Genomic DNA, 14,110 nt, shown 5'->3' on the forward strand with positions numbered 1-14,110 from the left:
AAGAATTCAGTCTCTAAGATTTGAGAGAATCAAATCCAGGCCTGGGTTGAAATGTGAGTACCCTCCTTAAAAAAGAATAAAAATAAAAAATCCTAAAGAGCAGTGTTAGAGGAGAGGAATTGCTGGGGTGCAGGAGGGATGCTGCCCCTGCGACCAGGTCTATGGCTGGTGTTTGGGCTCACTCTGGAGACACAAACCCCAGGGGAGCATGGGAATCCCACTGGAAAACGCACCATCGATGAAGGTATCTAAGCACAGAGCCCAGCTTGCACAGACAACTTATTATTCCCTAATTATTGAAAAACGCATTATTTTTAAGGAGTTAAAACACACGCACACTCTGCAGTCAGGCTCTCCCTCTCTCAGATTTCTCTAGCTGGGCTTCCCAGGAGCTTTTGCTCCACTTCCCAAAGGATTTCAGCTTCCAGATTACTTTTTTAGCTTTCAGATGTTCATTTCCAAAAAGGCAATGGCGCATACCATAGTCCATCCATTTTACTTCCCTATCTCTACCTGCCCTCAGGCTAGTCTTGGAAAAGGCAATTTAGGGAACAACAACCAAAACAAAAAAATAATACCCCAAGCCCAAGCAAGCACCAGGATTCTGTGGTTTTAAAAGCTCAGTTAATATCTTTTAAATTCTGTGCACTCAGCACTTTCACAAGCCTCTGAGCTTCCTGCCCACAGAAAGCAAAAGGCTAAAAATACCATGAGAAAGACATGGCTCTCGCTACTTCTGAGCAGATCGGAGGGAAGAACTGGAGGTTCAGCAGGGAAGCTCTTGAGAAGCTCCAGCTCCATGCGAGGGAGCTGAAACAGTTCAAGCAAGGTTCAGATAAATATTTCCAAGGGTGGGCAACTCTCCAACTCAAATGACTGAGTCTTCAGAGGTCCTTCCTCCTCGTTCCAGCTCCCTAATGATCTTGCAGCTTTGTGCAGCCTGCAAAAGATTCCCAAAATTCATTCTGTCTAAACATCTTCTCTGCTTTGTTTAACAATTCAGCCCCGATCCAGCAAAGGCTCATAATCACAAGCTAAACATTTAGCACATAAAAGGTTCACTGATTCAAAGCTGTGTGTCAGAAACTTCGAATGATACAAAACATGGGATATTAGTGAGCTTAAAATTGCATGTTTGCTCATCTGCTTGCTCAAGTTTGAAAGTCCAAAGATTCACAGACAAGGGGTGATGGTTTTAAACTGAAGGAGGGGAGATTCGGGCTCGAAATGAGGAATTGTTGCCCCTGAGGGTGGTGAGAGCCTGGCCCCGGTTGGCCAGAGAGGTGGTGGATGAACCATCCCTGGAGACATCCCAGGCCAGGTTGGATGGGGCTCTGAGCAACTTGAGTTGGTGAAGATGTCCCTGCTCACGGCAGGAATTGGACTGGATGAGCTTTGAAGGTCCTTTCCAACGCAAACCATTCTATGATTCTGTGATTTATTTCTGCTGAAACAAAAATTTCTGCTCTAAGCCAATGAAAAATCTGTCAGAAGGTTAAAGTCTGGCCCTGTGTTCAGATCCTGTCTCATGCGTATGGGGCAAACTCATATTTTTGAAAATTATCTTGGGAGAAAAAAAGAGTGTTAAACCTAAATCTGGCATAAGGGGTGGTCATAAAAGTGGTGGCAGGAAGTGCTCACCTCCATATTTGAGATCAGTTCTTCTAAGATACTTTGAATTTTTCCCTTGATTTGACGGATGTTTTAGGAGGACCCTGACAGTAGAGAGAAGCCATAAAACTGCCACCATAAAACACTGTATCCCTGAAGAGGAGAACATAAAAATACTCTAATTTCTGGCAAAGAATGACAAAGAGAGTTTTCAGTTGCTCCCATTGCAAACAACATTGTCTCCAATGATTAACACACTCAGGTAGTCTACAGTGAACCTTGGATATGTTAGAAGGAGGAGATGCTTGGCCTTGCTCCATACTCTCTTGTCAAACATAACTCCCCTTGAAAGGCGAGACTGTTTTGCTTTCCAAAGTTCATATGAGGAAACAGGTAAAAGTCAAATCTGGGGACACTGGAGACCACAGACCTTCTGAGCCACTCCACAGACCAAAGAAAACTCTGAAAACCAAGCCCAACATTTGGGCTTCCCCTTCAGACTCCCTTTTAGGTCCCAGCCAGGAGGATAAACCCTGTGGAGTCAAAGAGAAGGGAAATGCCAAGAAAAGTAATAAATTTGTGGTACGTGGGAGTGTGAGGAAGAAACTGTCTACAGGAACTGCTCAAACCCTATAATCTAAGCAAAAAAATTAGACTTAGGAAGCCCTGCTAGATGTCTAGATGAGCTATTGAGGTCCAAAAGAACAAGCTGGACACAGGATTCTGGTGCTTAAGCCCAACTGAGACCCATCATAGAATAGCTGAAGGCTGTATCTAGTGTCCACCTTGGGACATATCGAATAGTGTCTCCTTCTGGGTGGTGAAGACCTGTCTGCCATGTACTAGGATTCAAAACTGAGCATTTTTCCATCCACATTTCCTGAACAGATCAGTCCACTGCAACCATGTCCAGCATTCCAGGCTCTGGGAGAAACACAGCCACCAGACATGGCATTGGAACAGGATATCTCCCTTTATCAAACTTCAAACGATTGCCCAGATGGCTAAAGGACTCTCATTGCTGAAATGAACACATATTTTGAAGGGAAAGATGCTGAACATGAAGCTGAGACACACATATGTTCCCAGCCCATGCTGCAGGAGATACTCCTCTTTTCGTGAAGCTCGGAAGAAGTTGAATCAGGGCTGGAAAACTAAGATAAGCATGATTATCCAACTAAGGGCTAGATGAGTGATGATTATCTTGATATTTGTATTAACTCCGAGTGGATGAAGTAGAGAAATATCATTTACAGTTTCAATCACCATTACCAAAATGATCACTACCCTTGGCCATATTTCTAAGGACAGGAGCTTCTCAGATTTTAATCCGTTGTCTTGAAAATAAAGACCACGCATCTTTCAAAACTCCTGTATTTTTAGGTGTTTATAAATATAAAAATGCACGTAACCTTTTAACATTGACTTGATAAAGACTGAAGTTGTGATGTTAGTTGAAGTTGGTCCTTGGGAATTCTGTTGATTATAGCAGAACAACACTATTGCCAGGTACATACCTCACATAATTCACAAGGAGCCTAAGGCTGATGTATGGTCATACAAGAAGTCTGTCAGGCAACTCATGCTAATGAAAAAAAATATAAGAAAAAGATAAATACCAAATAGATCTTTAAGAGCTAAATTAATCAGGTACACTATTCACTCTGAAAGTAATATTTTTATTGTTAGTAACTGGAAACCAGTGTAGCAGAAAGAAGTAAAAAGAAGCGTAAGCGGCCAATACCTGAACTATGTTTAACTACTGTATACAACTTTGATTGCATTCCTCGCTTGGACTGTTGGATGCAGCAGCAAATTTGCAAACACAGCATCCTGGTAATGCTTGTGTGAAAGCAGTAGAACCGTATTATTTGCTATTATTTACAGACCTGTACCTTTAGAGGTTTCCCATACTGTAAATAACCACAAGTAAACAGAAGATTTCTGCGTGCTTTCACTACTAAATCAGATGCATGAGCAACAGTTACTGGATGATCCACTGAAACTTGCCTGGTTTTGTATGATTTTCTGCAATATTTTCTGCAGCCCCACACAGGCCATGCACTGCAGGTTTGGGGCTCACTCGTGTGTCAGAATAGGAAATCATTCACTCTGCCTAATCCAAGAATAAAATGTGTTTCTCCAGCTCTGACCTAATAGTAGTACATCACAGAATTTTTTACAAGACAGTATTTTGAAATATACTTCACAATGTATTGAGCTTGATTCCTATTTATAAGACAGCTCCTTTAAACACCCCTCCAGAACCAGCAGTTACTTCAAAGCCTCTTGCTATTTAGAAAAAGTGTGTTGATTGCTGTGGAAATAAGGAATGAAACCTTTATCTTTCCTGATCTCCATTTAACCTGTAATCATAGAATATCTCGATTTGGAACAGAACCATGAGGATCATCAAGTCCAGACTCCCAGTAACATGATACAAATCCTTGCTTGCCAATTGCAGCATGTTACCCACCAGAAAGAAATTATTTTATTTCCAAAAGAGGACTTAGATATCTATCAGCAGGTTCTCCAGAATATCCTTTTAAATTTAATTCAAACAGGGCTAGAGGGATTAACAGCTAAACCCAAATACTCCAAAGATGCTTTAAACGATTCCCATGTACCTCCCCTGATGTCTCCATAGGCACCCCGACTCTCAGAGTCACCATCTGGCATCTCCTCATTCCCCTTCTTGTTTTTCTCACCTTTTTTTTGTTCCCATTTTTAGCTATGAGTAGAAGAGAGAAACAGTTTTCCTTTTACACCTGTCAAGTTAATTTAGCACTGCCTGGTGAATGCACGAAGAATGAAATGCCTTGCTCCTCTCTGATGGTGCTTCATCCCTTCCAGCACACAGCAAAAATCAAGAGTACCCTGTTTTTCCCTACACGGGGATGATAAAACCACAGGGGAATCGAATCATAAATGTTCCTTTTGCTGTGTTACAAGGAAATTAGAAATGTGCTTGCATAAAAAATCAGACAGTAGCAGTGTTAGATACCCATATTGGGGCTGGTCAGAATGTCCTCTGTTCCATTTTCCATGTACTTTATTCTTATTATATATTATGTTATTATATATATTATGTTCAAGCAGGTTACTGAGAAGTAAATTCTACATTGGAGATATAACCGCACAGCTATAATGGCCATGAAAAAAAAAAAGCAACCATGAAGCAAATTCAAATGCTGCCTTTGATTCATGACCTATTGAATTAAATAGGACCAAACTGTCTATTAAGGCAGCTCCTGGGGACAGAAAGATTAAAGGTGATTGTTTCCAACAAGAGTGATTATTTCTTTCACCTCTGTTTTCTTTCGGTGAATGTTTGTTTGAGCTGAGTAAAGGCTACAGAGTGTTTTCCATCTGTAATCACTGGATTTTAAAAGGTAAGTAATTTTGGCTACATAAGAGCTTTGCTTGTTCCCGTTTGCCTTGAGTACCCAAAACCCTAGTGTTAAGGGCACATATAAATATGTTCATTTCAGAAAGCCTTGCTTTATAAAACAAGTATCACAAGACATAAGCTCACCAAAGGCCTGACAAGAAGACCAAATCTGGTGCATCCTTTGCATAATAATAACACAACCACATGAAACCAGTATATAAGACAATCAAATCTCAGCTCTGTACCCAGACAATAAAGCTTTTGGTATTCTGCTTTTTACATAGAAAATGTATTGGGCAAGGCTCAAAAATTGCAGGAAGAAAAGGCTGAGACACTGAAAATTCAAGAAATTGCTTCTTCTGCACCATACCTTCCATTACTTCATCTTTTTGACAGGTTCTAAGTTCACATAGCTGACAGAAATCTTCATTCCAAAACCAAAAGAAATAAGTTAAATTCGATTGTGAACCATCAGATCGACCTGTCTAGCCAGCTCACTGAACAGAGAATACCATCAAATACCAGGAATGAATTTGAATAATGAGTGACTTGTAATACGCTGACATTTCAGGTACAAGTCTAGACTCAGGTTCATACTACTAAAATCTATTCAGTGAAACCATCCATTTTTTAGAGAGGTATTTTTCTCACCTTAAAAATTAGTCTGAATTCAGAGAAAGCTGCTAGGAGAATTATCATAGACAGCAGGTTCCTCTAGCATAATAAAACGTGTTTATTCTGATTTTTTTCTCGTTTCATTAGCCATTGAAGCCATGGGTATGAAAGATGCTAATCAAAAAGGTTTGGCCAATTTTGAGGGCATTGTTCATTATTCATTCTTAGTCATCCTTCATCCTCTTTTGTTGTGTCACTCTTTAGAGGACAGGTTCTCAAATGGAATGGCTATGTTGCATTTCATAATCCTACATATTTGTAGAAGTGCTGAAGAGAAAATAGAAGCTGGTAGATGAAAGAAGGCTCATTAAAAGCCACATGTTTTCATCTTCGCTTGTCACATCTGGCAATCAGGACATGATATAGGCCATATTAAAATCTATGGAATGTGCACCTAGGGCAAATGAGTTCATTCATAAAAGTTGGTAGCATATGAAGTTTTGGCAAAAGCTTTGAAATGACAGTTTACATTTTAGGACACAGGAGCGCTCCACTTTCTCTGGGCTTCTCGGAAGTGCAAGCCTGCTACGAGGTTTAAAACAGGATAGAAAACAGCATGTGGATAATTCTGTGCTTATTTCTTCTTAGTTCCTATATGAGTTGTTTATCACTGGTAACCAATGGCAGAACCCGAGGGAATGGCAGGAAGATGTGCCAGGGGAGGTTTAGGCTGGACATGAGGAAAAAGTTCTTCACCCAGAGGTGCTGGACACTGACCAGGCTCCCAGGGAGGTGTCACAGCCCCAACCTGACAGTGTTCAACAAGAGACTGGACAATGTCCTCAGACACACGGTGTGAACTGTGGGGTTGTCAATGCAGGGGCGGGAGTTGGACTCGATGATCCTTGCGGATCCCTTCAAACTCAGGACATTCTACGATCCAATAGCCTTCACTTAAAAACCAGCCCATGCATGCACAGTCATCCCCAGCCTTCATTCTACCCTCTGATTCAGTTCCCTCACCCAAAAGCCTCCTTTTACCCCTAAATTTCTTTTGTATTCCCAGCTCCTGCCCCATTTCCAACCACACCTTTCCTCCAAGCTCCTGGACACGCTGCTGAAAGCCACCGCTGGCTCTGCTCCCCGCAGACCCACGCCAGCCACCCGTCCCGTCTGGTTTTCAGCCCTCGCCTTCCACTCCGAGGCACCTTGCCAAGATTTCTAATGACTTCTTCTTCTCAGCCAGAGCTCTGAGGCGTCACCCCATCTTCATCATGCCAGCAAAGTTCAACATGCTGGACTTCAAATGTCTTTGGAAAACTTTGAATTTAATGACTCTCTTTGCTGCTAGACTTCCTCCTAGCTCTCTGGTGTGCCTTTAGTCTGCTTGTTTGCAGTCTCCTTTCTACCTTTGCTTTAGCTAATCCCATCTAAAACCACAATTTTGGCAAGCAATGCTGATTCACAGGCCACCTTTTCCTTCTATGTTTACATCTGTTCTAGCTGGAAATCTGGTATATCCCTGACTTCTTCAGTGCTTTCAGCTATTAGTTCAATACCTTACATATCACTCTCATGTCTTCTTCCTAGTCAACAAATTCACCATTCAAATGCCAATAACGCCATGATCTTGTCATGTTTTTAACTTCACACCCTCTTCAGGTCTTCATTACCATTTTGTCCCAAAATCTTTCTAGTTTTTCCTGAATAACATCTCTCTGATTCAGCTTTTCCTCCTCTTTCACTTACTGATCTGTCTCCAAGCCTTCATTATCTCATATCTTGATAAACATCTTAATTAATGCACTATGAGTCTACCTTTATACATTCAAAACGTTTCTGCAAGATAGTTTTCATAGTTGCTTGCATTGGCCATTTCATCCTATTTTTGCCTTTCATTATTGACTCCTCCTCAGACATGGGGTCCAGTGAGATCAACACCCATCCAACAGACTCCTAATGCGCTACATAACTTTAAAAAATAAGTAAATAAACACACCAAAACCCTTAAGAATTACATTGTTGAACAGGTGGCACATTACACTAAAATAAACAAATCTGGAGCAAGTAAACAGTGATGCATCTGAAGAGTTTCATTCAAGCCTGGGGAAAGCAATAGATTAGACAAGACAAAGGAAATCATGATTACTACACACGCACATATGTTGGATTGTGCAGACATCAAACACCGGAAGACCTATGAAATACAAAATAAATGTGCAGTAAACCCATTCTGAGCACTGCCATATAAATAAACATCACTCTCTTATTTTCTAAAGGCAATCAGAATTGAGGCATGGCCAAAACACAAACACTGTAACGATGTAAGTTTAAAAAATCAAACTTGTATCTTAGGAATGTTTGGTAGGTCCCAACTTCTGCACTCTCCATGAGACTGACAGATAGTCTTGAACTAAAGAGAGCTGGAGATAGTTCAACACAGGGCAACAAAGATGATTTAGGGAGTGGAGCATCTCCCTTATGAGGAAAGGCTGAGGGAGCTGGGGCTCTGGAGCTGGAGAAGAGGAGACTGAGGGGTGACCTTATTAATGTTTACAAATATATTAAAGGTGAGTGTCAGGAGGATGGAACCAGGATCTTCACGGTGACAACCAATGACAGGACAAGGGGTAATGGGTTCAAACTGGAATACAAGAGGTGCCGCTTAAATTTGAGAAGATACTTCTTCTCATTGAGAGTGCCAGAGCCTGGCCCAGGCTGCCCAGGGAGGTTGTGGAGTCTCCTTCTCTGCAGACATTCAAACCCGCCTGGACCCCTTCCTGTGGAACCTCAGCTGGGTGTTCCTGCTCCATGGGGGGATTGCACTGGATGAGCTTTCCAGGTCCCTTCCAACCCCTGACATTCTGTGATAGTTATGTAGGCAGTAACTGGCAAGCGTGGTATCACGTTAGCCATGAAAGGAGATACGGAACAGAATGTCTGTAGCATTGTGTTTCTAGAGTTATGTGGCAGCTACACCAAAAAGTGACAGAAGTACAGAAGAGTAATTACAGATGTAATTGTGGTTGATTTGGGCGCCTTCGGGTTGACAGCAGAACTGTTGGGTGGTGACCCAGAGCAACGTGCAGCACTGAGCGGTGTCATGGGGACCTCAGCCCCCTAAACCTCCCTGCGGTGAGTGTTTGCAGACAGACCCCAAAGCATCTGCAGGGATCTGCCCCACAGATGGCAGCTGGGACGGCGTATATTAAACTCTATTACGGGCCTCATAAAAGAAAAACATTGAGGTTAACAAGACTCTTTCCAGAGATTTGAATGGGTTTTGGATATAAGCCTAAGCAAACACGGATGGAATCAGAAAATAGAAATATGCATATACAGAAACCTGTCAATCCAACTGTTTACCTCCCAAGGATGACCTGGTACCACTTCATTTATGAGTCATTTGAAGGGCAAGGAGGCAGAGTGATATTTTTAACTGTTATCTGAATCGAATATTTGAAAATATTGATGCTAATAATACTTAAAAACAAAAAATAAAACACATTGCAACCTCTCTGGCGTCAAGAGGATTTCTTTCTACATCAATATCTTACAGATTGAAAATATCTATATTTTCACCACCTTCAGTAATTAGTTCAAATAAATTGAGTTCGTGGCATCTGTTACGTGCCGTGTCCTTCGGAACTACTACGTTTGATTTCGACTTTGATTCAAAGCTGGGGCTGATCAGCACCAGCTGCTCAGCCAAAGGGCAGATCACACGTTCCTGTTCCTCTGCTTTCTTCATCCCAGCTCCCAGCCAGGCTATTGTTTGTTACAACTAATTAATCCCGCATGCCCCGGCTGCCAGCAAGCCTCACAAAAAGCAAATTTTTGTGTTTACTGCATGCCCAATAAATTAATTCCAGTTCCAGATATATGTATAAACATGTAAATATATATATATATATATATATATGGACAACACATGTATTTACACAGCCAGGTTTATAGCTCCTATTCATGGATATGGGTTTGGCAACTGCTATTATTATTTCTAGCTGTCCCTTTAACAGGCCAAACGTGAGAAACTGTAGGTATGTATTATTATTTAGGCACCTCTGGCACCTTTGCAAGGGCCCAGATTTCCAGATATTCATGTCAAAGCGACCCCCGGTGACATGGTACCAAGCATCGGTGTCACTGCACCAGCAGGACCTGGCCCTTGCCTGCCTTTGGGAGAGAAGAAAGGAGAAATTCCAAATATTATAGCCAGAAGTTTTAGCGCTGTCTGCAGTTAAAATTGCCTGACACTTCCTGCTAAAAACCTCCCGGTTTTCCTTAAATCTTTAACAAATGGTAACCATTTTCTTTGCTGGGTGTTTGCCTTAAGGGCTTATTATGGCTATTTCAGTTAAAACAGTTCAGCTGCTCCCAAGGAAACACACTGAATTTTCCCATATTAAAGTGTAACAGCTAGTTTGTTGAGTTGGTGCCAAGCCTCCGTGCACTGAGCAAGGAGAGAAAGTTTGGTGGAGGGGATCAGTTGTTTATTGTACCTCTGGCTATTTTTTTAAAAAGCTCACAGGCTTTAAAAACTCCTATTGCTTGTGGCTGGTGAAAGCTCGGTAGCTGAGCTGTGTCAAAAGAGCACAAGGTTGCTCTGGAAGGAGGGACTGAGCTATTCGAGCTGCTTTGGGTGGTGCATCACAAGCCTCTCCCGTGATCCCCTTGACCTTGTGCTCGGCCATGCCGAGGAAGAGGAGGCCGAGGAAGGACCTCACCTGGCTGAATGCAGCAATGACTCCTTGAACTGAGTGGAAAGCAAAAAGCAGCCAATTAGAAGACAAAACTTGCACAAGTCAATTAGTTGGCACACAATGGAAAGTTTTCCGAGGAAGGTTTGAGGAGGTCTTTTTTCTTCCTTTTCTAATTATTTCCTATACAGAAAAACGAGTGCCATTCCACGTGTAAAATCAAACATTCTTAGGCGATGACCAAATTCAGACTGCTTGTAAGACCTCAGCATGCCGTGTAATATAGTTAGAATTCTGTACTGCTCTGTCTCCAGTGCATAAACCCAAGCAGGTTTGGAAGGGACAAGCGTTGCACCCTGAAGGAGGTTGTTACCCATGTGGCTGCTGCCTCCTTTGCCCCTGTGAAGTGCTCAGTGCAGGTGGGGAACAAGAAAGACACCTGTCTATAGAGATAAATGAACATTGCCCTCACATATTGGATGCTGTCGTCATCGCTGTCACAGTGCTCCATGTCTGGTGAAGTATATGTGATGCCACGGTGCCCGGGAAATTGGGAAAAAGGCACCAGGGAAGGTGAAAACAGCGCTGAACCCCAGAACATCCCACTACAGGCTGGAAATCTGTGCTGTCTCCAACATGCTGAAGAAAAAAAAGCCTGGTAGCTAATTAAGTAGCTTTAAAAACCCATGTGTTGCCCATGGTTAGATAATAAACCCAATAAGCCAGGCAGTACCATCTGCTTGGGAAGCTGCTGCTGGCCCGAGGGAGCCAAGGGCAGAGATGTCCCGTGTCTCTGCTCCCCTGGCTGAGGTATTAATGTATTTACTGTCATCCTTGACTTCTGCCTTGAGTTACACCAGCAATCCAAACTGCCTGCCCCACAAATGGCTTCCCAGATTTCAGAAACGCTGTTTTCTTATCGCTGCTTATTATTATAAAATCCTGTATCTTTGCTAATTAATTTCTGTTAGTGTCAACATTAAATTGAAAGTACTTTGTTTATTCTCTTTTAGATGTAACTGGGAAGAGTTACTGTCACTCTACAACCCCATATCCTCTGTTTTGCTCTCTGCATGTAATAATGGCTTTGAATTGCAAATTTTGTGCCATGTGCTCCAGCTATTAACATTAAAAGTTTCCTTCTGGAGTTCAGCTGTAGGGATTTGGGGTTTGCCCCAGATTTTACAATGCTGAAGTTCATCACAGGGGCCAAACTCACTTCTAAGTGACCCAAACCAAAAAGTACCCACCATCCATATAGGAAACACAGAAATTACTCTTCTTTCAAGGGAGGTGCAATTAGCTCGTAGTGGGAACAACTGGATGGTAAAATTGATCAAGTTTCTGCAAACTTTGATCATTGCATATTTCCATCCAATCAAATGCAGAAAATAGAAAAATGGAATTAAGGGTGGCTTTTCTATTGTTATAAGGCTTTTTTTTGTGGCTATTTAATTTCATTATTTTACAGGTCAATAATTACACTGAGCTTGTTATGGCTTAGTCTTTTACAGGAAGATCTTTCTTTACATACCTTCCTCTGGAGGGCTTTAAAGTGACATTTCAAAGAAATTCACAGGTTTGTAAGTAAAATTAATTCAGGAACCTCTCAGGTTAAAATTACAAGAGATAATGTAAAGCATCACCATATACAACCAGTTTTTACTGGGGAATCTGTCTTTCTTGCTTATAGAACAGCAGCTTTAACAGCAAGCCAGCTGTCAAGTGTAATTAAGAAGGAAAAGTCCGTATGCTAGCTAGAGTGAAGCATAATTAATACATTACCATTCTGAAATCTCTTTACTTGATGAGGAAAGGGTTAAAAAAATCTATAAAAGTTCAGCAAAAGTTCTGTGGGATATTAAAAATTAATGTGTTGTCATCATCATCATCACCACGAGCACATTTATTGTTACTGTTACCAAGACTGCCATTAACTGGATATTCATTAATGCTAAAAGTCACAGTCAGCATGAGATTCAGCAGACTCCAAGCTCTGGGGGAGGAGGTGGAAAGTTACCTGGTGGAGTTTCAAGAACGGCTTTTCCTTTTTTGTTGTTTTTCTTCGGTTTTAACTCTTTCCTGCTGGGTTTGAACCCTGGGTGCTCCTCTGTCTCTGCAGCACGGACGGGTCCTTCCTCTCCAGGTTGCTCCGTGAAAGGAAAAAACTCTTCACCAGGATACGGGAAGGAATAATAATGATCTCTGTTGCTTATCTCCTGCAGGTAATAATCCTGATCGTCCATGGGTACAGCCTGGGACACATCCCCCAGCAGCACCAGCCCAAAGGCGCAGAGAGCGAAGCAGAGCTGAGAAGAACATGAGTTTTTCTTGCTCGGGGCAATCATTATCCTTTGCTTTTGCATAAATCTCTGCAAATCCCAGAACTTTATTTGGAAAGAGGGGAAAACAGAGAGCCTTGGCAGCTGGGAAACCCCCCTTCTAGAGGGCTGGAGCAGCAAACAGCCGCCGCTTTGGGGTAGTTTTGCCGAAGTTGCGCAGCGGGACGGAGGCTGCGGAGGGAGGGGGCAGGACGGGGCTGCATGTGATCGGCGGGCTCGGCAGCCAGGCAGACGGACAGACAGACAGACGGACCAGCGCTCCGCTCCGCCGGCGTTTGGCAGGTGGGATCAGCACAGCAGTCAACTCGCTGCTTTTTTTCTTCTTTCACTTTTTTGTTGTTGTTGCTTCCCCCCCCAAAAAAAAGTTACAAGACACTTTCCGCTAAACCCGCCAACAGTTTCTTTAGGCTCCCCACACGCAGATTATCCCAGAGAGCATTTGTTTAAAAACATAAATAAACTGGGCAGCCAGCCCTTGCTACTCAGCCTGTGTACAAAAGGGTTTCCCTCCCCCAGGAGATGCTGTGCAGATGGGGGGGAGCACCCAGAGCCCTGCCTGGACTTTGACCCTGGGCATACACAAAGCTGCCTAGGATGTGGGGCTGTGATAAATCATCCTCATTCCATATGTGTTGGGCTATATTCCCTCTAATGATATTTTATTTTTGCCTTTTTAGTTTGTAAAAATGTAGGATCCCTCTCCAGCACCAATCTCAGCCTCCTTTGTTTGTATTGGTTGATATATGTACTGTATATATATACACTATGCTATATATAGTGTATATATGCACTATAGCGTAGTTTATATATCACTTAGTTTATAGAACATATAAAAATATTTATTAGTAGTATGTATAGATATAAAACTATATATAGTTTTATATATAGAATATATAAAATGTGTATTAGTTATATATCGTTACGTATTAGTGCCAATCACTATGTATTAGTGATATATAACTAATATAACTCCACACATAGCATGTACCAATTTATAAGAGGTTTCTCCTAAGGTGTATGGGAGCTCCCTGGACTCAGCCCAGCTGAAAAGCAGGTAGGACACCCTTCATCAGTGACCCTTTTCCCTACTCTTTTTGGAGTGATCCTGACTTTTGTTCTCTCTGGAATATCTAAACAGCGTAGGATGTGTTGTGCTGGCAGCTGCACACATGCAACCCAGTGTTGTTAATAGAATCAATTTGTCTGAGAATAAAATCTTATCTTTCATCTTTTCCATACCTCTAAAATAATCTTCAGTGCTGAAGGAAACGTGCAGCAGTTGGCTCGCGTGAAATGTGGATCCTTACTCCCGTGTTGAAAAGACCAGATTATATTTTCGTCATGTATGTTGTATTTCTTGCCATTGTCCAGTCATCTAGGAGAAAACATCACATCTGTGTGGCAGTTGGAGCTTTCAATGGTGCAGTTGATGGCTCTTTAACACCTTTTGT

The 14,110-nt window shown here is 42.0% G+C and overlaps 1 protein-coding gene across 1 annotated transcript in view; it reads right to left on the reverse strand.

The window, feature by feature from the left end:
* CPXM2 (carboxypeptidase X, M14 family member 2) overlaps window positions 1-13,041 on the reverse strand; it is a 76,381-nt gene extending 63,340 nt beyond the window's left edge. Inside the window, exon 1 of the mRNA XM_065843891.2 lies at window positions 12,338-13,041. Within this exon, the coding sequence (XP_065699963.1) occupies window positions 12,338-12,683 (346 nt within the window). The 5' untranslated portion in view covers window positions 12,684-13,041. The remainder of the gene's footprint in view (window positions 1-12,337) is intronic.
* Between the last annotated feature and the right edge of the window lie 1,069 nt (window positions 13,042-14,110).

Source organism: Patagioenas fasciata, chromosome 8, assembly GCF_037038585.1.
Source record: "Patagioenas fasciata isolate bPatFas1 chromosome 8, bPatFas1.hap1, whole genome shotgun sequence".
Taxonomy (NCBI): domain Eukaryota; kingdom Metazoa; phylum Chordata; class Aves; order Columbiformes; family Columbidae; genus Patagioenas; species Patagioenas fasciata.